Here is a 27,051-nt window from a genome sequence, read left to right as displayed (position 1 = left end):
CAGTCAGTCTCGTAAGTATTCGTAGCCTCTACATTTATTAAAGAAATTTATCTAAATTAAAGGACGAGTTTGATATTCCCAAACAAATGTTTCGTTATAAACATATACAAATATATCGAAATATTTACACGAACGAACCTTTCATGTATATGTGTTTATAACGAGCATTTATTTCGAAACATCAAACCTATCATTTAATTTAGACGAACGTCTTCGATAGACACAGAGAGTACGAATATTTATGACTGTGCATTCGAGTCGACAGAAGTTTTGGGATATTTGGACATTTTGTTCCGATGATACAGAATGCCTAATGCGAGCAACGTCTAATTTTGACAGGTTGTTTATTAATATCGTCCTTCCTCTACAGATTTCATCGGCGAGTCGCGATCGAGACGGACTGGGCTTAGGCTTCGGTTGGAGGGTTTGAAGTGTGTCATCTTATGGAAACGAGTCTGGTTTAGAGTTACCTGAAGCCACATCCCCACCCATTCACGCGAGACACACTTGTGGCGTTTGAAAAGAATCCTATTTAAAATATCGCGCGAAACAATAACACCCTCTGACATCCGTCGCTCCTCGTTTACGCAGTTTCTTTCCCCGTTGGTTCTTTTATCGTATTCGCCAATATTTCTCCTCCTCTTCACTCCGTGCAACAAAAGATGTATCTCCTGGAAGCGCGAAGCTCCAGCCACTGTTCCTGATTCGGAACGTACATCTCCGCTGGCATGCGTTCCAGTCCAGGCGATTCGGGCGAGCCACGCTCGTTGGTTCTCCTGGCTGGAAATATGAATTAAAACACGAATCACTCCTCGAGCTTCCGTGCCGTTCCCTCCCAGTCCCGTTGTTCCCTTACTCAATCGTTTGCGCATAGAAATAGCCTCGCCAGGGTGTCGCAGCAGCAGGCGTCCCACGCCCTCGCAGCGTCGCAGGACTTCGTTCTTCAGGAGACGATTTCGTACGTCTTGAGAGATTATCGTGCAGCTCGTCACCCACTGCGACACGTAGGCGAAGTCTGTTAGCAACTGGAGTGCTCCGTACTTGCTGGAAAAATTAATGGAAAATGGATGCGAGGGATGATTGGCAGTGGTACTCAAAGTTGAAGAGAGTTACATATAGAATTACTACGTGAATTATTGTTGCAAAGATATTCAGTCGCAGCTTGAATTAGTACGACTGCATTACGTTATTAACGAACGACTCCTAACCAAATCGGTTAAGTAAAACAGGGGAAATTAACAAGAGGTTCACCTGAATTTAATTCGATGCAGATATATGTAATCGAGCCAAGCTTCGCACATGATTCTCAAGATCATGTTGGATGTCTCGTGATCCTCGATGACTTCCAGCACCGGGAGCAGCACTTTTTCTAAGGAACGCGTTCTTAGTGAAAAGATTCGTTAGAACTGCTAGGATTAAATATTATTTAGACCATCGAAGACTACATAACGAAACGTTTATCGTGGTATTTATGAAACTCGCGAATTTTATTTAAGTTTATTTCGTATAATTTTGTCAGGCGTGTTGTTATGGCGATTAACGTGTTACATGAGATTCCCATACCGAAATAGACTTCCACGTAGAGACTGGCGGCGATTGGAGCAACGTCGCTTCCTTTCCTCCAGTAGCTCGACCGTGGAAAGCACATGTGCAGGTTCGCCAGACTGACCACGCGACAGATTTTCGCGAGAATCGTTGTACACTGCGTGGAACACTTCTGTAAAAGATATATTCCACTTTGGAAAGAGTACAGCTTGAAAGTTTCAATAATCGTTACGTACCCGCAGGAGATCTACGTTAGCGTTGACCTCGGACACAATTTTTCCTCTCATTTTCCCGCAGACGTACACTTGAACGCTGACGGAGTCCGCGGACAGCGCATTCGTGTGGTCAGCTAACTGAAATACACACGCTGTGATACAAGCGACTCTATAGTACAGTATTTTATTAGGCCATCCCATAAGTGCATGCCGAAAACTGTGTCAATATGTAATAAAAAAAAAATTACAGAAATGTTCAGAGACTACCTTTTTGTACAACACTTAAGAGTATGTTTCACATATTAATTCGAGTAGCAAAAGTATAAGTGGCATGAATTTTTGGGAAAAACTAATATTATTATTAATATTTTTTCGCTATTGTACCTCTATAGTATAGTGTAAACGAGTTAATGGAAGGAGGATGAACACCGCACCTTTAAATAGGATAGCTCCTCGAGGCAGTTGACGATGTCACCCTTGACCAGGAGGAAGAACACGTCCAGCTCCCACGTATGAGCAATGATCTTCGCCTCTTGCAAGATCCACAGCCTCACCGTGTGCACCGAGTGGTCCAAACGATGGAGAACCACAATCTGTTCCGACAGAGGCAACTCCATCAACGGTGCGCCTATCACCCACTCGCCACCTGCCTCGCACTCGTTGCTCAGCCTGACCAACAGCTGGAACAACTCCGCGAATTTCTGGCCAGTGTCGCTACCCTGCAAATTGGATCTAATTATCGTTTACGTTCCGGCGAAACTGGCTAAGGAACTGTGGCTCCATAGGTTCTACAGCGATTGGGAACATTGTACCGAAGAAATTGGGTTTCCCTTTAACAAGTTGGCTACCGGATTTATTTTCAGTTATTTTCATTTCTATATTTGAAATTAATTCTTTTTTGTTCTATAATGAAAAGTCCTGTCAGCCATTTCTGGACGACGTAGCGATTCGCGGTTTTACTTGTGCGTCTGAAACGCAACTGACCTCTGAGGACGAAGCCCCCGACCGGCACCGAAACGCCGAAGTGTAAGCCAACCTGAAGAGCTGGTCCCAGGCTGTGATCGTGGCATGGTAGCCTAGAGCGTCGCAGAGATTTTGCAGCGCTGGTCTCACGGTTGGAGGGACTGAGGATTATTTTAAATTAAAATCACTTTACTTAAATACTTCGTTTTAATACTTTACCAGGGTTTCTTTGAACGAATTGACTGAGCCAATCCTTTAGATGCTGCGCCCCGTGGCTGTGATGAGTGGCCAGTGCTTCCGGGGACCACCAAAGGATCACGTGGTCCAAGATGCCGGACAACGCGCCCCAGGCAACCTCTTGGTAGTAATTCTTCACCTTCTTCATCGCGCTGCTCCTTAGTTTCGTCTTGCCTAACGCGAGCGTGCATATTCTCGTGAATTAATTAAGAAACTTTGAGTTAGCGATGAAAAATAGAAAGCCTTAAATCTGGAAGCTTAGACGCTCTCAAAGATGAATCATCGGGAAACGAATCTTATTGGTTAAAATTCGTTAAAATTCCAAATAAATCCATAACGATTAAAGATTCCTTAACGAGGCCCGCGCCAGAGGATTCTAAATAATAAGTGATTATTCGATGCCCATGAAACAATTAGGTCAATTTTACCGCCATCTTTGACGGTCCTCAGCGCGTCGTTGCCCAACAGCCGCGGCGAAACGTCCTGCACGACGCTTAAAAGCCTGAGGACTTGCTCGTTCTGAGTGTTGACCAGAGTCTGGATGCTTTCGACGTTCGACATCTCCATCTCGACCCTCGACGAGGCGCTCTCGACTGGCGGCGTTAAGTGTCTCGTGAGGGCTCTGCGAATCAATTCTTCGTAAAACACGAACGGTGGTGAGCCAAGAACAATACCGTCGAGAACAGAGTTCCGTTTAAAAAAAAAAAAAGAGAGAAAAAAAAAAGAGGATCGACGGGGACTTAAACCGAGGACCAACCGATAGATCTCGACGCTGGAATTCTCTGAAGCCTCCCCGTCACCAGCCTCGCCAGGATCATCTTTTTCGCGAGGCTCGTAATTCGCTAGGAGGCAATCGATTAGCTCGTGACAGGACTCCTCCGCTCTATTTTTCGCCAGAATCTGAAACAATCGCATCCGTGGTTCGATCTTGAGGAATTAACGAAATTTTGCTCTTTCTTAAGTTCGTACGAGGTTCCTCCTTAACAGGCTGAACCATATCGTTTATTTCTTTTCTTTCCTGTTCCAACTTGTCAAGAAAGTCGCGACTATCTGGCGATGAGCAAGATATTGCGACAATTCAGATTCAATACACAGGGGTTCGGTGTTGCGCTGACTGTTTCATTTTAATCTGCAAATGGACACATCTCGGGGAGTAGGTTGAATTAAAAAGTTAGACTTTCGCGAGGATGGTCCGCGGGCTTCTGCGCGTTTTTAAGAAACTACGATCTGGGCTGTCTACGTTCAAAAATAATTGTAACCTACGTCTAAAAAGATATGGATGGTTCCTGCCTAATTACGATTATAGAATTATCGTATCTTAACGAACATAAATTTGTTTAGGCTAGCTACCTGCAATATTCGCGTGACGGACATCTTCTTCAGTGGTTCCAGCATGTAAGGACTGTCGTTATGGAACACGGTTGTTGATGGATCTGAGACGTCGATGTCCATGTCCAGAATGTCGTTGTAAATGTTGACTAGTCTGCAATCAGCACGATACCGAGTTGAAATGGAAGATTATGCTTCAGGAGGTGGGTTGTTTTCGATGTAAGACTTTAAGAGGCCTAGGCTATTAAGAAATTAGACTCGTTATCTAATTAGTTACACTATGATCTAGGAGATTGTGGTTTACTTCACCTGAAGATGACTCTGAGCAGCTCCTCGCTCTTGCAATCGACGATCTCTGTGATTAGATTGCGAGTGAATCTGGCCAGCACGTTCACCTTTCGCTTCAACGCAGTCAGAAAATGGCGCATCTTGTACTTGTATATCGGATGCTTGCTGAGGGTAACCGAGCAGACCGACGTGTACTGTTTGGTCACTTCCTCCAGGTCCTTTGCGACACCTTTGTACCCCTACATTCGTCACGCAAGCAACACAAGAAATTTATTATAATGTTACATTAACTATAGCGCTGTGCCCCTGCACGAATGGAACCCGCCTTGCAGTAATGTGCAAAACCTTTCGTGCACAACTATAACATTTATGGTCCTCCGCATGATACCGAGGACAAATTGGTTCGTAGAATACCTAGAAGTAGATCAACTGATAAGTCTGCAAAGGATCTAAACCTAACGTTAAACTAATTATAACCTTATGCCCCTGGGCGACTGGGACCCGCCTTGCACTCAAGTACAAACTTCTCGCGGCGCAACTAGTAACATTTCAAACTCAACTACCTTAATTAATAGCCTACGAACTTACGAAGAATCTAAACTTAACGCGTTTCTAAATCGTTGATTCAATTAAATCTACTAATGTATCTTTTATCTTTCGTTGAAGCGAAGAAAATTAAAAATGATTCTTTTGTCCCCGATCTAGTAATTCAGGAAAGTATAATAATCCACAGACAAGCCAGCGGCGCTTGAAGCGCGCTAATTTAAACAATCGAGTATTCGCAGATCCGAGCAGGTGATAATGAGAAACTAAACCGTGCCGCGAACTTGGCCGTGGGAAATTAGTTTCGCACCTCGAGATCACAAGCCTGTGCGTCTGTAATGTCCTGGATGATTAAGGCTATGCGTTCCACGAGGTTGCCCATTCTCTCGTTAAGCGTCGAGGACTCTGCGAACCATTTCACCAGGATGCCACCAGGAGGCGGCAGCCACTTGCTGATGTTTGCTCTGTAATTAGTATCCATGTGGCGGTCTGGTCCTCCCAGAGCTTTCTGGTCTTGGAATCCAATCGAGTTTCACTCGACCATTCTATTTACCGTCCACCACCTTTTTTCTCCTTCCACATGGCCCTTGCAACAATTCAGAGCGGTGGAAAATATCAGAGAACCCAAGATTCGTGTTCTTGTTTGACTCTTTATTCTTTGAGTATTGGATATACTACACAAACAATTAGGAAATTCGAAAAAAAAAAAGGAGAGAAACAATGCATTAGAAAGAAAATATGTCAACTTATGTCAAAAGAAAAACCTGTGTAGAGAACTTACTCTACATTTTGTTCAAAGAGGCAGATCTTCATTTGAGCCCATCGAGCTCTGGTTTCGCTTATGAAATTTTTCACAGTCCCGTTTTCGGAACGTATGCTGAGTTTGCGACACCGAAACTATATTTGTCGACGAATTCTATAGGAATGTCGAGCCGTGAAACTTAAATTAAACCATTCTATTCGATGACAAAGCAAACGAGTGTAATTTGAGTGGTGTTGCCACGGAGACGCCTGACGCATGGCAACCCTCCGTACACTCATGCAACGCGGGATGCAGATTGCTTGACTGATAAGTGATAACTTCTCTTTATCTTTGGAAACGTTATCATCGTGTTACTACTGATGTTGTAATATATAATCTATAATTATTGTAATATCACGATTTTAATATTCGTCATCTTACTTCCTAACAGATATGTTAATCTGTTGTGTATCATATTATAATTTAAAAATGTAATTAAGATGGGTAAAAACTATCGAAAATATTTTTGGAAATATTTTCCAGCGTTAAATAAATGATATCGACTTAATTTTATTCAAAGATGAATTCGTATATGGAGATTGGAGATATATATATAAAACTATTCTTACAGTTAGTTCTGAAGTTTGGTGACTTCGAATGAAATGGTGAATTCTCAATGATAATCAATCGACAGTAATATTGAGTTATTTTCAATTGTCTTGCAATTAAATATCCTATGTAATTTTGCGTTTGCTAAATTTAATGTTATTTATGCAAACACGGTCAACATTATGTTATCATTGTAAACCATTTAGGATGAAAAATTACGTTAAGAGATGGAGGTTTCATGCACTGTTTTCTGGTAAGGGATCCCTCCATTGGTAACTATAGATTACTAACGAGTACGATAGTGTTAAAGTTAAAAATCATACGAAAACATACTTGAAAAGTTATTCGATAAGAATGGGTAAATATTTGTTTTAGCAACGAATAAAAGCAACGAGTAAAATTTTCTTTTTTATAGGTAACTCGAATAGTGCGAAAACAAAAACAGAGAACAATGTTCCGACTGATTTTTCGACAAAATTGCAAACGATTCCCCCACCTCAGCCGTTCATGACAGAAGGTGAATTTTTCGCAACGTGGTCCTCGTGGAAACTCAAATTCCTGGAGTTTAAAAAGTCAATTAACGACGACGGTTCTGATAAAAATAGATGGGGAAACAGGTTGTTGAACTTGATGGGCCCGATTGGCCAAGATATTTATAAAACATTTGTGTTCAATCGTGCAGACGAAAAAGAGAACATAGATGTATTAATTGAAAAATTCGATGACTACCGGGTGTTTTCGGGAAGAAAAAAGCAGCCACACGAAAGTAGTTATGAATACATTGATGACTTGCAGGTAGGTTTTTAAATTTCCATATTTCGTTGTACAAGCAATCGTACTCGATCTTATTTTTCAGTTCATGGTCAAGCTAAAAAATATTAAAAATGGAGAAGAGTTGATAAAATTAAAAATTTTGACGGAAATTAATAAACAACAATTTGAAACCAATGCTAAAACTGTACTGCCAACATTCACATTTTCATCTAATTTCAAAAATTTAACATTTAAAGAAATTGCATTTATCTGGAACTTGTACGATGACAATGGTATGGCGATAAAATGTTATAGATGTGGGAACAAACATGGTTCAAATAGATGTCCAGCATCAGGAAAACAATGTCCAAAATGTAAAGAATGGAATCATTTTAGTAATAGGTGTCCAATGGTTTTCAATCTGAAGTGTAGATATTGCAAAGGTAGTCATTTCAATGGACAATGTCCTGCTTATGGTGAAACTTGCACAAAGTGTCATAAAATAAGTCATTTCTCTTGGGCATGTGAAAGCTCTCAAGTTTTAATGTGTCGCTTTTGTGGTTTAAGTCATTCTAAAAATAGATCGGTTTGTCCAGCAAACCATAGTATTTGCACCAGTTGTGACGCACGGGGACATTTTGCTTCGCAATGCAGGAACAAATTACGGTACCGTAGAAAGTGATACATTAAAAAATGTTACTTGAAATTGAATATTATAACATTCTCATACATATATACACGTTAAAGTTGGATTATAAATCATATATTTTATTATACATTCTATATTTATGCTACATACAAAAATATAATTGTTAAATTGCTAGTTGTAACTCTAGTATTTTTAGAAGAATATACTATTTTATGAAGTTTTTACATTCACTAAACGTTTCTTTTGCTCTTTCATTTTATCCCATTGAGATTGCAGCATATTATTTTGTCCTTCTGTACGGTAATACCTAAAATAAAACAGGGACACTTAATTTCGCGCTTTAAATAGTTATAACATCTTACCATCGACATTCCGAGCGTGCGATCGTGGCTAGCGCAGTCATTGTATTCAATGTTCCAATGATATCACGTACTGGTACCAAGTGAGTAACTTCTAATACGGTTTCTGATTCTGCAGTCTCTAACTTTCCATAGACTTTAAAGACTGTATGCTTGTCCTAGTACCCAATATAAAGTTGATCAGTGATGTCATTAAAAAATAATATTAGATTTATATTTTTACTCTTGCAATTTCTACAAAGTAACATAATTCTTGAGAATAACTTGTACCCAAATAGCGCAACGTGTGTTATCTGGATTCTGAATGTACAAATCATTGATATGCAAGTGCTTGAAACTGATAGGAAATTCTGATTTATTTCCTGGCGTTAAAGACAAAAGTGTAGCATAGGCCTCAGTCTTCGGGACGAGTTCCCCCATCGTTTGTATCGTTTTGATACCATTTTCTTCGTGGTCCTCGAAAGAGAGGTGTATAGGAATATTTTCTACTAATATAGGAACATACGGAATCGTGGTATGCAACACATTGTTACGCGTTCCTAACGAAATTCTCCAATTTTCGGTTGGGCATACTTCGCTCATGGTAATCTTCTCACGAATGATGGTCGGATGACATGCGAAACTGTTTACCAACATGGTTCTGTTGCCAACCTAAGAACGCAGAATTCTAGTAAGTTCGTATAGAATGAACTGATCTAACATCCCTAAAATAGTGACAAATCTTTGAATCCGTGGAGACAAAAACGCTTCTTTGTTCTACAAATGCAGCTTTTTGTATTAAAATTTACTTGTACGAATATAATGGAATAAAAAGAAAATAGACGTTTTAATTGCAGGATCGACATAAAATTAAATAATTAGGTTGCCACCTAACAAAAGAAATCATTCTCTATTCCAGTAATATCAGTATTTATCGCTAAATGATAAAAACAATAAATATCATTTCTACGTCTCACTTCCTTAGTGCTTAATCACTCGAAACCAGAAAATATAGGATAGATAAGAAACAGTATGAGTGTACACATGGCTGGTTCTACAGTTGGTCCTTCTAACAAAGGAAAGTGTTGGCAAGTTATCGAGCATAAGTAAACATTGGACATTTCCTCTTCAGAACTTTTTTTTTTTTTCAGGATTTTTCCTTCAATTTATATAGTGTTTTATCGAATCACATGATAAGAACATAACGAGTATACTCATTTATCTGTTTAACGTGTTCGCGACGGGATTTGCCATCGGTGGTTCCGCCGCCAGACAAGAGAAAGTATAAAAAACAATTGAATGAATGAATTCTAAACTGTGCTACAGAACAATAGTAACGTAATTTTTTATTTATATAGATATATATAGCTCAAACGCATGACGTAAATTTTACGTAAAATAATAAATATGGGTAATATTTCTGTTTTTTTCTTTCGTATGTATAACATTTTTTTAACCGATAGTATAAATTATTGAAGTGAAATATTTAAGGTGAAAAAGTGCCAAACAAAGCGCAACCACCAGCACCACTAAAAGCAAATGGCAATTTGGATAAGAATTGGTGTACCTGGAGGAGTGATTTCATAGAATTTATGAAAGTGGAAGATCCCACAGAATCGTACAAAAATAGATGGGGAACGTTTCTTTTGATGTTTATTGGTCCCATAGGGCAAGAAGCTTACAAAAAAGTATCTTTGGATACATCTTTAGATAAAGAAAATTTCGATGCTCTGCTTAAAAAATTGGATTTGTATTTCATTTTTGGAACTAAGGAAATACAATATAAAGGGAACATCACTGACTATGTCAATAATTTAATGGTACTGAGGATTTACAAGAATTTCTTTATAAGCAACATTATTACAGTTTTTTTATAGAAAGTAACAAAGCCAGAAAGTCCATACTTCATTAAATATTTCTTTTATATCTTCGAGTTGAACTTGTAATGGTATACTTTAAAATCTGATTTATTGAAAATAATAAATATTTATGATGTTATAGGAAATTGCTAAAGCAAGCAATCACAGCGATGCTCAAGATATTGTTAAACAAAAGATTATCAACGATATTATGAGACTGAAATCCGATAAAGATTTTGAAACATTTTTACAGTCTTTGAATTTGAGCGAAATTATTTCTGAATGCATATCTTTACAAAAATTCACAAATCAAAAGGACAAAAAAACTAATCCTGAGCAAACCTTTACTAAAAAACGTCTCATAAATAACAGTTTAAGCGTATGTGTCAGATGCGGACTGCAACATACACGCAATAAATGTCCTGCGCATGGAAGCCAATGCAACAACTGTAAGAAGTTCAATCATTTTACGGAGAAGTGCAAAACTAATGTAAAATTTGTTGACAATTGTTCCAAATGTGGAACTGGGCATAAGCAAATAGAATGCCCTGCTTTTGGATATGCATGCACAAAGTGTGGCAAAAATAATCACTATTCGTGGAAGTGTCAAGCTCCTATGGTGAGAAATTGCTCTAGATGCGGCACAGACCATATCATATCTCTATGCCCTGCACAAGGAAAAGAGTGCTCACGATGTAAAAAACCTAACCACTTGGAGACAAAATGTATCAGCAAATAATATATTGATATAAATAAATATTTTTAAACTTAAAACACTCGCAAGCAAAGAGAAAACAAATATAAAAAAAAGTATTACTAATAATAATCGACTCAGCACATTTGTAGCTATGTATTCCTTTAATTTTGTTATTACGTCATAAAAAAAAATAAAAACGGTGAAAATGTACTATTTTCTAATCATATAATAAACACCAATTACACGTGCTCAGTTAGAAGGAATCACCAATTCCCTTTCCCTTTAGATTATTTTAATCTATCAAGTGGATAAACTTGGATAAATTGCACTAACAATTATTCCATTAGATTAGTACTATGAAAAAACTTTATCTGTAACAATCTTTGATACTACTTTACTGTACTTTACTACTTGGACTTTGATTATTATTCAATATAGAAAGACTTCTTCAAAAGTAACAATAACGTATCTAGCGATAAAAGTATCGTTCTAATTTTTCGATGTGTGGTCAGCACCTCTATGGAGAAAACGCCCAAGTTTGTCGAGAAATAGTTCTTTCTTTTAACGGTAGATGACGCCACTAAATAAAGGATACCGCGACATCTACGGCAATAACGTCCAAGTTTATCGGAAAGTAGTTCTCGATTTTTACTGCCAGATGTCGCCATCACTTTATTCGCAACTTCGTTGGAAGAAAAATGAATCGAAAAACGTCTTCCTAGCTAAATTTTTATATCACAATACATACTACTTAATTCTGCACTCAAAATTGTATAAAATGAAATAGATTGTGTAAATAACCTACAGTGTCGATAAGTTGAAGTTAGTGGCGCAATCTAACAGAGTGAATGAGAACTAATTTTACTATAAACTTGGGCGTCTTCCCGCCGAGGGCGCTGGCTAAACATCAAAAAATTAGTTCAGGGTTTTTACCGCTGAGTGGCGCTAGTAGTTTTCACCCCATAAATTCGCGAGGGTATGTTTGTATATATGTAAATGAAAATTTGAATATTTAAATTATTCAAATATTTGTTTGTTTATTTCTATCGATATAACTTTACAGGACGAAAATGAATGAGACTTACTAGAAATGACTAGATGACGCTACCAACGTTGCAAATTAAAATGTACGCTATTGAACAACGCTATCAATTATGATTTATACATTTTATACAATATGTTTACTAAGTTACTAATTTCCTGACCCCTAATTCATCAAATTTCGAATAGAACCTATATACGTTAAGAATAAGGATATAAGAAATGTAAATAAACAAAACGTGGCAGACTGATTGTCCTTGTCATACATTATGATCGCTTGTGACTCAGAGATATCGTTACTGATAAGTTCAAAGTCTTTATTATAAAATCGAAAGAATGAAACGTACACACAAAGACAACTATTGTACCTATTTATCCATAGATATAATTTATATAGATTTTATTCGGGGAATAACCCTCTGTCGATTTCTGTTGGGCTATGTGGTTTTGTTTATATACAACTTTTTTCATGCTAAACTGAGGACACTTATTTAGAACTAAAATTAAATTGTTTCCTGGATTCCTGAATTTATCTCGTGTAGTATTATGTCACGATAATAATTACACAACCACAGTTGAAAGTATGAATGTGTTGTATTTTATACATATATGATTCTGTGATACCTCGGGTGGGGAATTCCCACAAGCGTAATATCTAACAGTCAGCAATCGATTTGAAGTTTCCATTATCATCGATAATCTTTCAGTCTTTGCTATTGATTGTATGAGCAACGTATGTATTAATCTATAATTTAGGAAATAAATCTCTCGCAATTTAATTAAAATCAACGCATAATATTCAAAAAGTGTTCTCGTAAAAGTGCGCGTTTAACGGAAAGGTGATACGGAAAGATCAACTTCTTTGTTCATAACATGTCGTACCATCTTTTGTCTCTGACGTATTGAAAATGTCGTTTACAAAAATGTTTTTGGATAAAAAATGTGGAGGCACAGTATAATTATGCAACAAGTGGAGAAAGAATAAATATTGAATTAAAATTTTTCAGTGTTGTTGCAGAAAATTATTGCGAAAATGGATTCATACGTGCGGCCACCGGATCCTTTGTCTGGAGATGGTGATATGGTTCAAAATTGGGATAGATGGAGAAAAGATTTTGTTATATATCTGAAAGCGAGTGATTATGCAAAAAAGTCTGGGGACATACAAGCTTACCTCTTGAGATCTCACATAGGAAAAGTTGGTCAAGATGCTATAGAAAAAATTTTTCCAAAGAACTCAACAGAGAGAGATAGAGTAGATGTATTATTAAATAAACTTAGTAACTACTTTAATCCCCCTAAAAATGAAGTGATAGAACGATATAACTTCTTCACCAGAGTTTGGAAACCACAAGAATCTATCGAGGATTATATTGAGGATTTAAAAGTGAGTCACTTTTGAAATTTACATATATTTTTCTTAAATTAACGGGTTATTTTATCATTTTATTCCTCTGTTTAGCAAAAGGCAGCAACTTGTAACTTCGGAAATATGAAAAACAGTTTAATCAGAGACAAAATAATTGCTGGTTTCAAAGATAAAAATCTTAGAAAAAAGCTTTTTGAAACAACAAACCTTGACTTGCCAAAACTAATAGCAATTCACAATGAACACAAAATGTCTCTTCAAGAAAAAGCTCAAACTAATAAGAAGGACACTACTAGTGCTAAAACTGTTGAAGCTGTTGCAAGTAGTAGTGGTAATAATCATAATACAAAAAAAATGACCACACAAAATCAGCAGTCATATAATCCGGAACATAAAAGAAACTGTTGGAGATGTGAACAGAAGCATTCTATCAAATCTTGTCCTGCTTGGGGATTTAAATGTCAGAGATGTAATGAACTTCATCATTTCACCTTCTGTTGCCGAAATGTTAGTATAAAGAATATAGAAAAAAATACAAATAAGTATAAAGTGCACATTTTATTTTATTACATGCAAAGTAATAACATTCATTTCATTATTTGTACAATTAATATCTTTTTCTTAGAAATTCCAGGTACAAACAAATACAAATCTACCAAACTCAAACCAGTATCAGCAAAACCAATACCCGGTAGTAAAATATGTCTAAAAAATAAATATATATTTGTGTTGTTTTAATTAATTTTCTAAATTATATATATGATTCTTGATTCTTTTTTCATAATAGCTTCCGCTTATACAAACTAACAATGTGCGACCACCAACTTACCACAACACTTCACCACCAGCTTACTACAACACTCCACCACCTATGGTATCGTATCTTGTGATTCTATAGTTACAAATGAGTTAAGAAATAATTTAAATTATTCTTTTTTGTAGGTCCCTAGTGCTCCACCACTACCTCCTCGTCAACCATATTATCCGAATTTGAACAAAAATTCGGTATGATTAAAACACATTTAATGTCGCGGCGGTTCCTGTGTACCAGGGCTGAACATTTTCTTCAAGTAATATCAGTCTTTGGGGAACCAAAATTAATAAATAAAAAATTCAATATTTCAACAAAAACTTGATGTAATTTATTAAACCAATCTAAAGAAATATGGGGGATTTCCTTTGCAGATATTACAAATAATGTTTAGTTGTTTAGGTGAGACTATTCTAAATCTTAATTATGTAGACTCTCCAACGAGCACTACTCAACGTCGTCGATTTTTCAGTTTTTTTTTTTTTTTTAATCAGCCATAGTACGAAGGGACAAGTTCGGCATTTAACGTGTTAATTGCATTTTTAAGTGAATGAAAACTAATATAGTGATAACGCTTTCAATATTTTCTACAGAGTTCACAGTCATGGCCATGGGCTGAACAACAAAATATGAGATCAAAAGAAATCTTCCAAAAAAGTGAAACATCAGAGGTAAATGATTTTCTGTACTATTATACCATATAATAATATTTCTGAATTATAACATCTAACTTAATAAATTTCTTTGATCTTTAAACAAGCAGTCTACAGATATTCCACAGAGCACAAATAGTACAAAACAATCAAACTCAACTAATAACAGCAAAACAACTACTAATAAAGAGGCTAATACGATAGATGATAAATGCAAAGTATCATAAGCATATTTGTTAAATCTTAATCGGCTGGGAAGCAATTCTTTATAATCAAGAGTGTTACCGATTCAATTATGGTTTTGTTTACAACTTTACGATTAATTTGTTCATCTTTGACGTTTAAAATTATTTTTAAGAAAAGTGTAACAGTAAACACATTTTATAGTATTATAATAACAGTAAATAAATTTTAATTTTGTTACAAAACGTTGTTACATTGGTCCCTAAATTATATTAAACTCAATTACTATAAACAATAAAAAAAATCGAATGGCACATTAAATGTATGTTATCAATATTTTTCTTGCCATTAATGATTAATTTCAAGAAACGAATTAAAACTATATGCTACAATTATAATATGTAACTTTCCGCTCGTGATCGATTAAGGAAAAAACTATTGAATACATTTATTGTTTTTGTTTTAAGCAGATAATACGTATATAACCTTTCTTAAATCATACATACAACTTGCTAACAAAGTAAATAAATAAAGCACTAATCTCTTTGGTATGAGACTCGCGTGATAATTGCGGTCGAAAATGTCACATATTTTATAATTGAAAGTGCAATTGCTTTTGTGAAAAGATTAGTTCTATTAAGCGATGTAGTGCTTTATAACAAATTCATATAATTTTGTCAAACCGTATTAGAATTTCTCCATTTATAATAATGTGTCACGGTATCATACAATAAATAAACATATAAATTTAATCGTATATCTGTTGTCTATATGAAAATGATAACACACTGTTTTTTTTTTTATATCTCAGAACTGTATAAAATTATGTCACATTGTCTTAAATAATTTAACATTTACAAGACTATGGATATCTTGCCAACTGGTATATAAAACGAATTCTTAATCTTACTTTACTAAATCACAATAGATTGGTAATGCTTAGGTAGTAACTACGTGTCGATAACATTAATTTCGTAAAAAAAAAAGGAAAAAAGTAATTTTTTGTACAAAATTGAGCATCAAGAAGAAATAGATGTCAAAATGTATTTTCAGTAAAAAATATCTTTCTGAATTATTCGTCAATAGAAAATCCGTAAAAAAGATTACTAACGGTAACAGTAAAATTTGTTCAAAAGTTGTGTCATTATATAGAAAACACTGTAAAAGCCTAATATCAAAATCTATAAAAATACGTAGTAAAAATTGTAATATCCGCTTCTAATTAGTATATTATGCATACTTCATGTTCGTGTTTCACGATAAAAAGTCTTTTACTAATGAAAGACTTTGATGTCAATGGCATTAGCTCTTTAAATACGCGTAGTACGTAAATGGTTATTTGGAAATATGAGGAAATCTCAAGCCTATTTTGTAAATATACTTATAAAATATCGTTCAAAACCTTTGCGATATAACCATGCTTCCATATACAATTATTATACCTTTGTCACCAGTCTATTAGTGATGTATATAGTTTGTTCGAAAGTTTCACAATTGGATGGAATAAAGGCAAACATGTATGATATTACCACAGTTTTAGGTTAATTGATATTCATGTATGCGTGAAGATATTAAGATCCTACATGATTCGCTGGTGTTACAGCGTTAATAGATATATCCTTATTTATGTAGGAAACGAAGGTACGGAAAAGAATATTGTAAAATGGTAACTTCTACTTTCGCACTACAAGACTAAGGTTTGTATAAATACATTATTATACGGAATTGTCAGTACACTGGCAAGATGAGTGATCGTCAAGTAATCTGGGTCAAGTTACGGACGGATCTTGACTGAAATTGTCTACATCGCCAGAAGGAAGCATAAGTTTGTTTAAGCTGTATGGTGGTCTTTTTGGTTTTGGCGGCGGTGTAGGTGGTTTTGTTTGAACGTCAAGATCATCTGTAGGTGTTGGAAGCTTGTTTTTCGACCAATTACCTAAAGGTCGATTTAAATTGTTCAAACTACCTGTCCCGCAATGGGCAACAGGTGATTCCTCTGGAAGATTGCAATAATCAGCTTCGCGTGTTTTTATGGGTAAAGGGGGCGGTGGATCGTCTTCAGATGCTGTACTGTCTGTTGTACCGATACTGTCCCTGTTCCCTTTTCCTAAACTACTTGAATCCATTCCATTGTTTACATTTCTCAAATAGTGTTGAGATTGCCCAGATAAGCGATTGCTTATTCGTCTTTCCTTTTCTACCTCTGATCTTAGAGGACGCTTTGGCGTTAGCTGCACAATAATGTATTATTTATTAGTCTTTTGCATTATTTTGTCAATGTCATGCATGTTAGTAGTAATGGGACCAATTCAATGGTATATTCACTAATATACCTTCATCAACAGACTATTAATGATATACATAGTTTGTCTAGAGTAAGTATCGAAATAAGTAGTCACAAATATTAGTTATGATGGCTGATATAGTAAATATAATTAAACAAGTCTGAATCCCATCACGACACGCTAGAAGATGAAACTTATAAATTACCTCCTGACGAAGTTCGAATATCGGTGTACTAGGATAACTGGATATCAATGGAGTAATAGGAGTTGATGTACTATGCGATACTTCGGTCGTGGTGTACCACTGACTGGTCGGTTGATCACTTTTTGTGGAAGCAGCCGAATCACTTTTTCGCGAGCTTCTTCGTTTTGAATCTTTTTTCTTATTCGTTCCTGGACTAGGACTTCCCAATGCCTTTTGTAGGGAAGCCGTTGATAAGATATGCGAACGTATTGACGCGTTCCTGCATATCAATTAGCATTTATTGCATATAAGAAATTTCATGTATAAGCTTAAATAACTAATGACGGTAGCATTAATATTTTGTTGATAGTTTGCTATTTACCTATTCAGTAGAATAGCCAGTTGTTATCGCAGATGTTTAATCCAGGGACAAAAATGATAACATAACAAATGATACAAAAAGAATATATCATGCAGCAAAATGTAGAAGAAAAGGAAAAGTAAAGTAATATGTATAAATATTATTATTGTAATATATATGTACATATGTGGCTTTTGTCTTTTAGCCAAAGTAATATTTGAATGATGAAATAAAAAATTAACCAATTAATATACAACCGATATGTTAGCCACAATATGTATAAAGGATTAAGAAATGTACAAAAAAATGATTTGTGCATGCATATACACATGTGTACATATACAAAAAATGCTAGGTGCGAAGAAAGGAGAGTAAAATATTGTGTTTATCAGGTCCAACAGCGAAATTCCTGAAATCACATACACGCTGCTCTAATATTCATTCATAGAACGCAAATATGAGAAGACCAAAATAAGCAATATTAAATTAGTATTTGGTCTGCATAATATTGATTAGTAACATTAGTTTGAAATATATATTAATAATACATCTATTGTATTAGTAATAACACATATGTATTGTCAATAGGTAGAAAGTGCATAAATAGTCGATATTATATAGTTTGAGTAATAAGACAAAATGAACATAATTAATAGTGGAACAGATTCTACATGACATCGTGACATCTTTACCTTGATAAACCGACGTTCTGAGCACCAGACGAGGGTGTACTGTTGTTAAAATTGAATGATGCGAGCGACTTGAACGTTGCAACTTGGGATCTTGTAAGAGAGGATACCCTGGAGTGAGTTCCACAGCTGAACGAGATAATTACAAAATGGCCACATAATTTTATAATAAGAGACATGGAAAAATTGTGTATACGGTGTCTTTTATGCAAAGAATACGCTATAACTTTTGGGCTATTTTCATCTATGCATGCAGTATTCACAATATAATACAAACATTGTTTTAACAGAAATATGATTATAAATCCCGTACCAAAGCCAACATAATTTAATGACAATGAAAACACATGAACGAAACTAATGTTAGTATAAATAAAATGCAATATTTGCAGCGGATAATGATCGTGATTATTAACGTTAAAAATTACTTACTCTGAATTTATTATATTCGATTCGGATAAACGATGATTGTCGCCTCTCGATGGCTGTGGTCTTCGCATTGTAACAGTTTGAGTCAATGTCTCAATTTGCAAATCACATGTCTGTTTCACAATAAAACAGGATTAATTAGGACTACCTCGGTTTCGCAACATTTATTAACAGTGCCAATTCGATCACATACTAAAGATTTTGCTCTTAACTTACTCTCTTTCCATATTTCGACTCCACTTGGGATCGCATTGTAGCATAACATTGCTCCAAACGTTGATGAAGCAGCGTTAATTGAGGGGGAGCGCAAGCTTTGTGAACTTGCACACCGACACCCAACAACGGAATTTGTTCAGCAATTAACCCTTCTAATTTCAGAAGATCGGAACTTTCTTCCGGATGAGAATTCCTGTATTCAGGATTAAGAAAGGCTTTCTCATAATTATCTATACCACCCATCACCGCTGGATCCAATATGCCATTAAGTTTCATGCTGAGCGGATTCACTGGAAGACTATGATCAGCTTTATGCGCTACGATCAGATCTCTCAAGGCAGTGTTCGTAGCTTCCATTGTCTCGATCGCGTTACGAAGAGGACTGACCAAATAGGTATCGCTAGACGTAACAGGAAAACATCTGAGAATGCCTGGCAAAGGATGACTCGTGACTAGAACTGTCCTCTCCAACCACAACGAAGCAAATTCATTATTATCTTTTTCCTTGTCGCCAGAATTTATCATAGCCGAGATTAAATCTTTCTTTGGCGCTGGTCTCGAAAATCGGAAACGCTGAACATCGTTCACTCGGTGATACCTTAATACCGCTTCTGCTGTTATAGGTTTCCCACTGAGTCGATGTCTTTTTTCATCCATCAACGGGTCTACTTTGTTAATTTGGACGTATTGATGGTTGGATTCTAATATTTCTGGTGTAGGAGGCGATAATTTATACATTTGCTCTGCATTTGGTAATTGATTCAAAGTTCGCGAGCAAAAGTCACTGAGGTGTTCGTATTCCTTTCCTCGATAAATGAATACCTTATTCTGTAAAAAGGCAGGATGTCCTCGGCCGTAGTATGCAACTCTAAAATATTCAGGCTCGGGTCTTAATTGCTTTACTATGGAATCATAAAACTTAGCCATGCGTGTTAACAGCACGGAAAGTTGTGAATAATCAAATGTTTCTTCTTCGTATTGTGCAACTAATTCTTTGCATACTGCGAGTGCACATTCCCACATTTTACCCTTATCAAAGTATTTGATCATATCGTTGTACAGCGCTTCTTTCAATTCACGATGCGTTTGACATAATAAATATCTATGTGACCTTAAAAGTGGTGGCAACGGTTGATCACTCCAAGCTAATAATTGACTGTGAAGTTTCAGAGAATATGCTGCTTCCGTATAATTGTCGCATTCCAAATGCAATTCGCAAAGCTTGTTTACATATCTGATATACATTTCCTTTCTATTTATTTCAGAGTAAAATTCTAGCAAGTTTACAATACACAACATTCTATGTTCCTGAGACTCAGCATGAATAATATCACGATATTGCAATAGCCGTTCCATAAGTTTAGCAACTGTATCAACGAAACGTAATCCTTGTTCCCGCATAGTCGAGTGTTTCTCACAAAGATTGCCCATTACTTGAATCCAAAGTAAACGGAATTGTTCGTCACCTCTTCCTCCCTCGACCAAAATATCTAATTTTGCAATCATTTCATTTTCATATTCCGTAAAATTGGCTTTTATATGGGCAGGATCTCTTTTTGTATCGCCATATCCTTCGACAATGCGTGAACTATAATATTCGCACTGCATCATATCAAAAAATATAGGTATGGTTGCTTTCCTCAATTCGCTTTCCGGAATTAGAGCCATTTCTAATATAGCCCCAACCAAAGCAGGAACAAACAATATCTTATGTTGCCCTAGATTGAACCACATGGATCGTATTTCGAACGCTGTCTCCCTGCGCATATCATTGTAACGCGAAACAATGCGGTTGCGTTTCGATGGTGTGAACGTCTCTAATTGTAAAACAGGTTGAGTCAAAAATGCAATTGCACAGTGGAAAAAGTTAGACCACGCTTGTTGTTCGAAGTCAGTAAAAAAATAATCCCTAATGGTACCCGAAAAATAACGGAGGGATTTTAAAATGATACTGCTCTGGAGCATAATCATATCGCACCAGTCCCCCGGGAACACGCTCTTTGAAACTAAATCCTTGAATACTAACAATATCTCCATCAGGTAATCGAGCAAGTCGAATTTAGTTCCAAAGTGATTTATATAAATCTCATAATGGTGTTGTGTCATTTGTCTGAAACGTCATGCATAATATTAAAAGTTGCATTCTTTATCAGGTTTCACAATTTTCCTTCTTATCCTTTACCTGAATATTGCTAACATAACTGAAACTAAATTGCCAACCAATGGATTTTCCCTATCCATTGATATAACAGTCTGTATTATAGTCCTCAGGGCTGTAAGCATTATTTCTTTCACATCTTGCATTGTACTTCCTATATCTTTTCTAAACGTTAATTCCAAGATATCAGACAAAATCTTGACACATAATTCTACCTATGTAAACATAAGATAAAAACGTGTCTTTTATCATCATGATAAATTATTTGACGGGATTATTTATATTAGTGACGGGAATGATACTAAATAGTATTGATATTAATAAAATATTGCAAAGGTATTGGTATCAAAACTTGATAAAATTGTACGAAGTATTTTAATATCTAAGTGTTTGAGTGGGAACAATACCTAATTTCATCAATCCCATCACTAATGAATATCCTCGCGAATATGTAATCGGAAATAAAAAGAGGAATAGAACAACATAACAATAATCACCATTCCTGGAAATCTAACATAAAATACTTATCCTAAGTAGATCAATACATGTCTCATATTATTAGCAATCATCGTGCCAATAATCCAAAAATTTACTCATACGCAACGCGTTTTAACTGGCCACGTATATTTCAGCAATTACCTCTTCAGAATAGCCGCGGTGCTGGTTGAGTCGATGTCGATTTTCGCCGAGCAGCCTGGCTACCTTCGCCACGCTTTTTCCAGGCGTACTTGACAGCCCCTTTATAGGCCAATAACCAAAACCAAACCAAACACAAAAAATGAAACAGCCCTATGTTAGTTAGAATATAATGCCAATTTATGCATTAAAAAAAATACAATTATATCTTCAATATTTGTCCATCACCTAAGAGAAGTTGCATCATAGAACCACATGCAAGACGGGGGCACTGCCCCAAGCCATAGAACAGTTGTACAACGGCGAATGCACTACATTGAATATGAGAATTACTACAAAAGTTTATTTGTTGCTCTAAGTCAACAGGTCGTTTAGAATCTCGGCTCGAGGACTTTATATTTTTATGGACAGATAGAGATGTGGTTTAGATAAAGAGTGGTTTATACTTCATGAGTTTGGCTACAAGAAAATTGACCCAACTTTTGGTTCTTTCCTCGTTAGATAAGCGGCAATTCAACATCATATCATTTATAAGTACATGCTATATCAGAAAGTAGAAATGTAATTTTATTTCCATGCTCAAACTTTACAAAGGATGTCTTTCATTTTGTTATATTTTTTTAATATTATTTTATCTTTTAATAGTACTATTTTGATTAACAAAAAATAAGCATTTAATATTATTTTAGAGTATAATTTTTGTGTAAATTAATTAGATATATCGTAAAAATAAAGACATCCTATTTAAAGGAAACAATACAAGATTAACAAGATTCACAGAAAGATGGCGTGGCGGGAGGATGTCAGGCTGCACGGAAAGCACGAATAATGATACAATTTATAAGTTGTGTGAAGAAGTTATAAATGCATATGAAAAGCTCCGCTCACATTTTGACTATGATCATTAACATAAAGGTGATATGGAGAGACTGCAATACTTTAAATGCGAGACACACACTTATTTCTAAGCTTTGTTACAACACATTAGTATTAACATGAACGAAGCTTTGATAGAAATGTATCAAATTACTCAACAAAAGGACTTGAAATCTTCAGACATTCGATATATATTAATCCTTCGTAGCATGACGAATTTTTTAACTTAACGCCTCTTTAATGAGTAATATGAACATTTCATTTCCTTCACACTAAAACTTAATAAGTAATAATGAACGATTCAATGATTTCAAACATCTTACCTCCTCTTTAGCTTCCAGTAAATCTCGAACCAAAATAGTAATCCTAGGAAGCAGAATTGCTCTACACTCTGCATTTAGAAACAAAGGACTATGAACAATGTCGTTCACCGTCATCATTTTTTGTTTAGTCAATCTTCCTGCTGGTAAGGTAACTAATAAGTCAGTCAAAATTGTGCTCAACTGTTTACCACTATACACTCGCAACAAGTGAGGTATGGTAGTTGGTAAATATTTAAGGCAAGCTCCTTGAACTAATAAGGTACTGTCTGTTTCGTGCCTCATGAGTTCAACAATAGATTTCAATAATTCTGTTAAGGTTTGAGAAAATTCTTCTTCGTCTTGATTCAGCCTATTGAAATATAAGTATTGAGATAAAGATGATAATACAAGGTATTAGATGCTGTAATAAAAGACGTACTCAGTGAATAAAAGACGAGATTCGACAATGAATCTCATGCAATATTGGAGACTTTTCATTGTCTTAAGAAGTATATCACGCTCTTGTCCGTCGTTATTAGTGGCATTATCTATACGTTTACGTAATACTGCAATCAACTTTTTGTAAGCGAGTGTCGCTGAGAAACTCTCGGAAATATATAAATCTAATACTGGTTGAAAGTGCTGATATTTTCTATCAGATACAAGGCCAATAATATACAATAGACATTCAAATACCATATCATCATAAAAATCACTATCCGAATTACTCATTAATATATTAAACAAAGCATCCAAAACGTCCTGAAAAAAAAATCCATACAACCGTTCGCCCGTGAAATTGTTCTATGTAACGTAAAAGTGTTACATACCTGTAAAAATTTAACTACTTCTTCGCCATCGACTTTCATTAAAGCAATTAAAGATTCTTTTAAAGTGTTATGCGATCCCCAGTTTAATAAGCCTAGTAAGTCTACATTTTGTGTAAGTTTTGTCGAACAAATATTGGTTGCTATCAAAAAATTATCTTTAGAACTTAGAGTAAGTGCCCCCAATGTTGGTTTTTTCTCAATATTTAATTCAACCTAGAAAAAAAAAAAACGATCAATTCTAGCAACAATTATGTGTAACAACATTTTACATTCCAATCTTTTACCAATTCCCCCTTCGTTGATGGCAGTTTCAAATACGAAATATCAGTTTCTTCATATTTTTTCTGATCTAATTTATAGACTAGTAGTTCGTGTTGTATATCTTGCAATGTAGTCCCATTACGTTGCATCAATTTTACATAACTTAAAGCAAAAGGTTTCTCGGATTTGTCTTTTGCTTCATTCGAACTGCGATGCTTGAATGTGAATTTTAAATGGGCTTGCTTAAACTCTTCAATAGGAATAGCAATCTTAAATGTTTCACACCATCTAGGTTTATCCTCGTGGTAATAAATAACGCTACGGTATTCGTCGATCGGCGAGGCTCCGCCACCCAGTGTCATAACACCTGGTATGGGTATACCAGATTCATTGCATACTTTAACCTGTCGAAAAAAAGATGTAATATACATGAAACTTTTAGTAAGATTACTTTAGATAATACCAACCGTAACTTCAACATTTTTATCCGTAGATTTCGATCCTTTATTAAATTCACCGCTAATTAACGTGAGGTATAAATCATTCCTCACATCACCTGGCAATATAACTTCTGGAAATCCCATTTTCCTTGCAATAGCAACATTACCAAGTACCAAATGAGGGTTTTCATCGCGTACCTGAAGTAAAAAATGTTCATGAACATTATAAAATTAATTTTTAATCGTAATTACTAAACTTTAAATTTCTCCAAACTTCTGCTTACTTGTTTCGGATCTCCTCTAAGTAATTTTAAACTAGCCCACAACCCTTGACCACCAGTAGAGTTACTACTACCGCCATTGCCACTTTTCTGAACATTAGTTTCTTTTTGAGAAAGAATTCTACGTAATACGCCATCTAAACTTTCTTTTTCACAGCATCTGAAAGAAAGGAAGCAAACCAACAAAACAAATCTACCTTTCTTGTATTCATAAGAAATTTCTTATGGATACATTTATAATCTGAGCGAAAATAAAATTGTGCACTTACTGGACAAATGGAATAAAATGATGATGATCTACATCTCCGTCAAGTTTGCCAGTAATGTATAAAGTAATGTCCATTGCTGCTACACCAAACGGTCTTCTCATGTTTTCAGTGCTTTTCGCTTTTTGATTATTTTGCGCAACACTCGAGCGACGGTGGTCAATATCTTTAGCTTCCATACCACCTACCCTAATTACATAACAAGCTAAATAAACTTTGTCCCTGGCTAAATCTCGAGAGCCAAGATCGGTAAATAAAACTCGGAGGTTGTGAAGTTGATCTATGTCTCGAGCAAGTCCCTCCTTACTCCATGATACTACGTAGTTTTCTGTGATTGCTTTCATTTCACGGCCATCGTATAAAGTCAGTAATAATTCTACATCTTCTGCCATTTTGCATACAAAATTCCTTACACTAACAAAGAAGATATGCGAGTATACAGGTGTTTGTGGTTTCGAAGGCTTCTTTTTTGTATCATTTGCTGCCTTTCTTATCCTTTCCGCAGCTGTTTCATGATGATAATACAACCGAATTGTACTTGTTTCTTCTGGATTAAGAACATTTCCTTGATCATCTCTAACAACCATATCCATGCCCAATAATTGATTACCAGTATCGATCCTAGCTGTTGCTAATCGTTTCATGTCTTTCAATTCATCCACTGTCAATGTGCCACTTAAAATTTTGCTCCTGTACCCTATTAATTCCAAAATTTGTTGTTTCATTGTATGGAAATGTTCTGAATGTATCTGTGTAATAGAAATTATATTAATCATTTTTAATATTTTTATTAGAGGAATGATATCTACAAATATTTTGTCATTTCATACAGACCACGTATAGATGCTTCCAATGATGTCCCCATTCTCTCAAAACATTAGTGATTTCATGTATCAAACAGTCCGTATTTATAGACTGTTGCATGTGTATATAGGATTTAGGAAATATCCCACTGACCCCTTTACATTTACTACGTCCATAGTACCAATCTCCACACTCCTGTGATATATATATCACTTCCCCAACTGTTAATGGCAGAGTATAGGGGGTCCCATGTGTAAAATTATGAATGGCTGCATCATAACAAATAATTAAGTACACTTAAGTCTCACATTCATCTCGATACTAACAAAATATTACTACTGTTATTATTACTCTATAGATGTAGAATAAAAACGAAAGCAGCGAACAAAATGTTTATCAATTATTGATAACCAAATGAAATACAGGTTATTAAGCAGATTGTTGTATTCGTATATAAAAGTAAATTAAACATCGATGCGTACGTGAAATAGAATAGAACGTTTATTTCGGTAATAAGACGGTAATAAAGGTAGCGTTCGTGACATGTAATTGTTATGCAAACGATAATGTCACTGACGTTATAAATCGCCCCGATACCAGCAAGTTAATTAAACATTTCCGAATGATGCTGATACAGTCGTCGCGTTCGACGTAGAACGAAACAACAAAGACACAATGACAGGAAAAGTATCGTCGATCAACGTTTCGTTCGCAAAAGAACAAGTAAAATTTTATCTGGTTGGGGCACCTCCCAGGATGTTAGATCTTGTAAAGGCCAAATTAATAATATTCCACGAATTGTTTCTCACCTATTCCTGGATGTTCTTTAACCTGCACCCATTCCATTGTTCGTTTAATTGAAAACTTGCTATAACAATATATGTACACTAATTACATTTCGATTTCGCACATTTGGCGTGCGAGCAAAATACGATTTTTATCTTGACATCTAACACAACTGTAATGCGAAACACGATGCTACTGCTCAATATCATCACAGAGATGACGAGAACACGGACCAACACGAACGAAGCTAAATACACCACGAATCATATCCAAACTTATAGATATTCCAGCGTTACATGACCAGGATAGATTAAAAAACCGGGAAAAGTAACATTATTTAAACTGATTCAACATTTCCGCATTTGTTTAGGTCGCAGTTTTTACTAGAGCCTCTTCAGTGCCTCGTTCTTATAGCTCGTAAAT

General features: G+C 35.6%; 6 protein-coding genes across 21 annotated transcripts; 3 read left to right on the top strand and 3 right to left on the bottom strand.

Moving 5' to 3' along the window:
• Positions 1 to 356: 356 nt before the first annotated feature.
• On the bottom strand, positions 357 to 6,113 carry LOC128875126 (uncharacterized). Of its 2 annotated transcripts, XM_054120488.1 has the most exons (13): positions 5,902 to 6,113; positions 5,431 to 5,706; positions 4,599 to 4,816; positions 4,311 to 4,443; positions 3,389 to 3,860; positions 2,943 to 3,134; positions 2,745 to 2,884; positions 2,195 to 2,479; positions 1,782 to 1,898; positions 1,564 to 1,717; positions 1,252 to 1,369; positions 857 to 1,044; positions 357 to 780 (listed from the first exon to the last, which is right to left on the bottom strand). In XM_054120488.1, the coding sequence occupies exons 2-13, from the start codon at positions 5,599 to 5,601 to the stop codon at positions 644 to 646; spliced, it is 2,325 nt and encodes a 774-aa protein (XP_053976463.1). In that variant the 5' UTR covers positions 5,602 to 5,706; positions 5,902 to 6,113; the 3' UTR covers positions 357 to 643. The 2 variants fall into 2 exon arrangements, with proteins under 2 accessions (XP_053976463.1, XP_053976462.1); XM_054120487.1 differs by having other exon boundaries at positions 5,431 to 6,113.
• Positions 6,114 to 6,726: 613 nt separating this feature from the next.
• Positions 6,727 to 8,108, top strand: LOC128875128 (uncharacterized). Of its 2 annotated transcripts, none has more exons than XM_054120489.1 (3): positions 6,727 to 6,829; positions 6,887 to 7,266; positions 7,328 to 8,108. In XM_054120489.1, exons 1-3 carry the CDS (start codon positions 6,826 to 6,828, stop codon positions 7,904 to 7,906), a joined length of 963 nt encoding a protein of 320 aa, XP_053976464.1. In that variant the 5' UTR covers positions 6,727 to 6,825; the 3' UTR covers positions 7,907 to 8,108. The 2 variants fall into 2 exon arrangements, with proteins under 2 accessions (XP_053976464.1, XP_053976465.1); XM_054120490.1 differs by having other exon boundaries at positions 7,540 to 7,680.
• LOC128875130 (uncharacterized) lies at positions 7,972 to 11,203 on the bottom strand. Of its 3 annotated transcripts, none has more exons than XM_054120494.1 (4): positions 11,011 to 11,203; positions 8,503 to 8,883; positions 8,236 to 8,390; positions 7,972 to 8,180 (listed from the first exon to the last, which is right to left on the bottom strand). In XM_054120494.1, the coding sequence occupies exons 2-4, from the start codon at positions 8,866 to 8,868 to the stop codon at positions 8,084 to 8,086; spliced, it is 618 nt and encodes a 205-aa protein (XP_053976469.1). In that variant the 5' UTR covers positions 8,869 to 8,883; positions 11,011 to 11,203; the 3' UTR covers positions 7,972 to 8,083. The 3 variants fall into 3 exon arrangements, with proteins under 3 accessions (XP_053976469.1, XP_053976470.1, XP_053976471.1); XM_054120495.1 differs by having other exon boundaries at positions 11,017 to 11,203; XM_054120496.1 differs by having other exon boundaries at positions 11,101 to 11,182.
• LOC128875129 (uncharacterized) lies at positions 8,892 to 11,015 on the top strand. Of its 2 annotated transcripts, none has more exons than XM_054120493.1 (4): positions 8,892 to 9,489; positions 9,570 to 9,622; positions 9,703 to 10,031; positions 10,213 to 11,015. In XM_054120493.1, the coding sequence occupies exons 2-4, from the start codon at positions 9,619 to 9,621 to the stop codon at positions 10,807 to 10,809; spliced, it is 930 nt and encodes a 309-aa protein (XP_053976468.1). In that variant the 5' UTR covers positions 8,892 to 9,489; positions 9,570 to 9,618; the 3' UTR covers positions 10,810 to 11,015. The 2 variants fall into 2 exon arrangements, with proteins under 2 accessions (XP_053976468.1, XP_053976467.1); XM_054120492.1 differs by having other exon boundaries at positions 8,892 to 9,493.
• Positions 11,204 to 12,167: 964 nt separating the features above from the next.
• Positions 12,168 to 15,069, top strand: LOC128874938 (uncharacterized). Of its 6 annotated transcripts, none has more exons than XM_054120126.1 (8): positions 12,168 to 12,389; positions 12,816 to 13,195; positions 13,271 to 13,684; positions 13,803 to 13,868; positions 13,965 to 14,051; positions 14,120 to 14,182; positions 14,582 to 14,659; positions 14,752 to 15,069. In XM_054120126.1, coding segments are annotated over exons 1-8 (1,206 nt in total). In that variant the 5' UTR covers positions 12,168 to 12,388; the 3' UTR covers positions 14,869 to 15,069. The 6 variants fall into 6 exon arrangements, 5 of the variants coding, with proteins under 5 accessions (XP_053976101.1, XP_053976098.1, XP_053976102.1 ...); XR_008456713.1 differs by having other exon boundaries at positions 12,171 to 12,389; positions 14,120 to 14,390; positions 14,752 to 14,782; XM_054120123.1 differs by having other exon boundaries at positions 12,171 to 12,389; positions 14,749 to 15,069.
• Positions 15,070 to 15,984: 915 nt separating this feature from the next.
• Positions 15,985 to 26,884, bottom strand: LOC128874937 (dedicator of cytokinesis protein 1). 6 transcript variants are annotated; one of them, XM_054120118.1, is made up of 16 exons: positions 26,652 to 26,882; positions 25,873 to 26,111; positions 25,042 to 25,787; positions 24,776 to 24,932; positions 24,519 to 24,689; positions 24,075 to 24,455; positions 23,791 to 24,003; positions 23,400 to 23,722; positions 22,982 to 23,330; positions 21,786 to 21,884; positions 21,171 to 21,361; positions 18,989 to 21,098; positions 18,776 to 18,885; positions 18,347 to 18,472; positions 17,315 to 17,573; positions 15,985 to 17,055 (listed from the first exon to the last, which is right to left on the bottom strand). In XM_054120118.1, exons 1-16 carry the CDS (start codon positions 26,686 to 26,688, stop codon positions 16,594 to 16,596), a joined length of 5,973 nt encoding a protein of 1,990 aa, XP_053976093.1. In that variant the 5' UTR covers positions 26,689 to 26,882; the 3' UTR covers positions 15,985 to 16,593. The 6 variants fall into 6 exon arrangements, 5 of the variants coding, with proteins under 5 accessions (XP_053976093.1, XP_053976095.1, XP_053976094.1 ...); XM_054120120.1 differs by having other exon boundaries at positions 18,347 to 18,454; XM_054120119.1 differs by having other exon boundaries at positions 24,776 to 24,929.
• Positions 26,885 to 27,051: the final 167 nt, after the last annotated feature.

This window comes from Hylaeus volcanicus, chromosome 4, assembly GCF_026283585.1.
Source record: "Hylaeus volcanicus isolate JK05 chromosome 4, UHH_iyHylVolc1.0_haploid, whole genome shotgun sequence".
Lineage (NCBI taxonomy): Eukaryota > Metazoa > Arthropoda > Insecta > Hymenoptera > Colletidae > Hylaeus > Hylaeus volcanicus.
The sequence above is the reverse complement of the archived record's forward strand: the minus strand, read 5'-3'. Positions and strand labels throughout refer to the sequence as shown.

What these genes read in the sequence shown, in the direction of transcription:
- LOC128874938 (XM_054120123.1), top strand. An exon ending in ATTATATTGAGGATTTAAAA is followed by an intron (nt 13,196 to 13,270) that starts GTGAGTCACTTT and finishes TCCTCTGTTTAG; the next exon opens with CAAAAGGCAGCAACTTGTAA. An exon ending in ATCAGCAAAACCAATACCCG is followed by an intron (nt 13,869 to 13,964) that starts GTAGTAAAATAT and finishes TTTTCATAATAG; the next exon opens with CTTCCGCTTATACAAACTAA.
- LOC128875128 (XM_054120489.1), top strand. An exon ending in AATACATTGATGACTTGCAG is followed by an intron (nt 7,267 to 7,327) that starts GTAGGTTTTTAA and finishes CTTATTTTTCAG; the next exon opens with TTCATGGTCAAGCTAAAAAA.
- LOC128875126 (XM_054120487.1), bottom strand. Translation starts at nt 5,601, where the DNA reads ATGGATACTAATTACAGAGCAAACATCAGCAAGTGGCTGCCGCCTCCT. An exon ending in CCGTCACGCGAATATTGCAG is followed by an intron (nt 3,861 to 4,310) that starts GTAGCTAGCCTA and finishes CGATTGTTTCAG; the next exon opens with ATTCTGGCGAAAAATAGAGC. An exon ending in TTCTATGCGCAAACGATTGA is followed by an intron (nt 781 to 856) that starts GTAAGGGAACAA and finishes TCATATTTCCAG; the next exon opens with CCAGGAGAACCAACGAGCGT.
- LOC128875130 (XM_054120494.1), bottom strand. Translation starts at nt 8,868, where the DNA reads ATGTTGGTAAACAGTTTCGCATGTCATCCGACCATCATTCGTGAGAAG. An exon ending in ACACACGTTGCGCTATTTGG is followed by an intron (nt 8,391 to 8,502) that starts GTACAAGTTATT and finishes ATTGGGTACTAG; the next exon opens with GACAAGCATACAGTCTTTAA. An exon ending in GCACGCTCGGAATGTCGATG is followed by an intron (nt 8,181 to 8,235) that starts GTAAGATGTTAT and finishes GTTTTATTTTAG; the next exon opens with GTATTACCGTACAGAAGGAC.
- LOC128874937 (XM_054120118.1), bottom strand. Translation starts at nt 26,688, where the DNA reads ATGGAATGGGTGCAGGTTAAAGAACATCCAGGAATAG. An exon ending in ATAAAAATGTTGAAGTTACG is followed by an intron (nt 24,456 to 24,518) that starts GTTGGTATTATC and finishes TTTTTTCGACAG; the next exon opens with GTTAAAGTATGCAATGAATC. An exon ending in CATCAACGAAGGGGGAATTG is followed by an intron (nt 24,004 to 24,074) that starts GTAAAAGATTGG and finishes TTTTTTTTCTAG; the next exon opens with GTTGAATTAAATATTGAGAA.
- LOC128875129 (XM_054120493.1), top strand. An exon ending in ACTATGTCAATAATTTAATG is followed by an intron (nt 10,032 to 10,212) that starts GTACTGAGGATT and finishes ATGATGTTATAG; the next exon opens with GAAATTGCTAAAGCAAGCAA.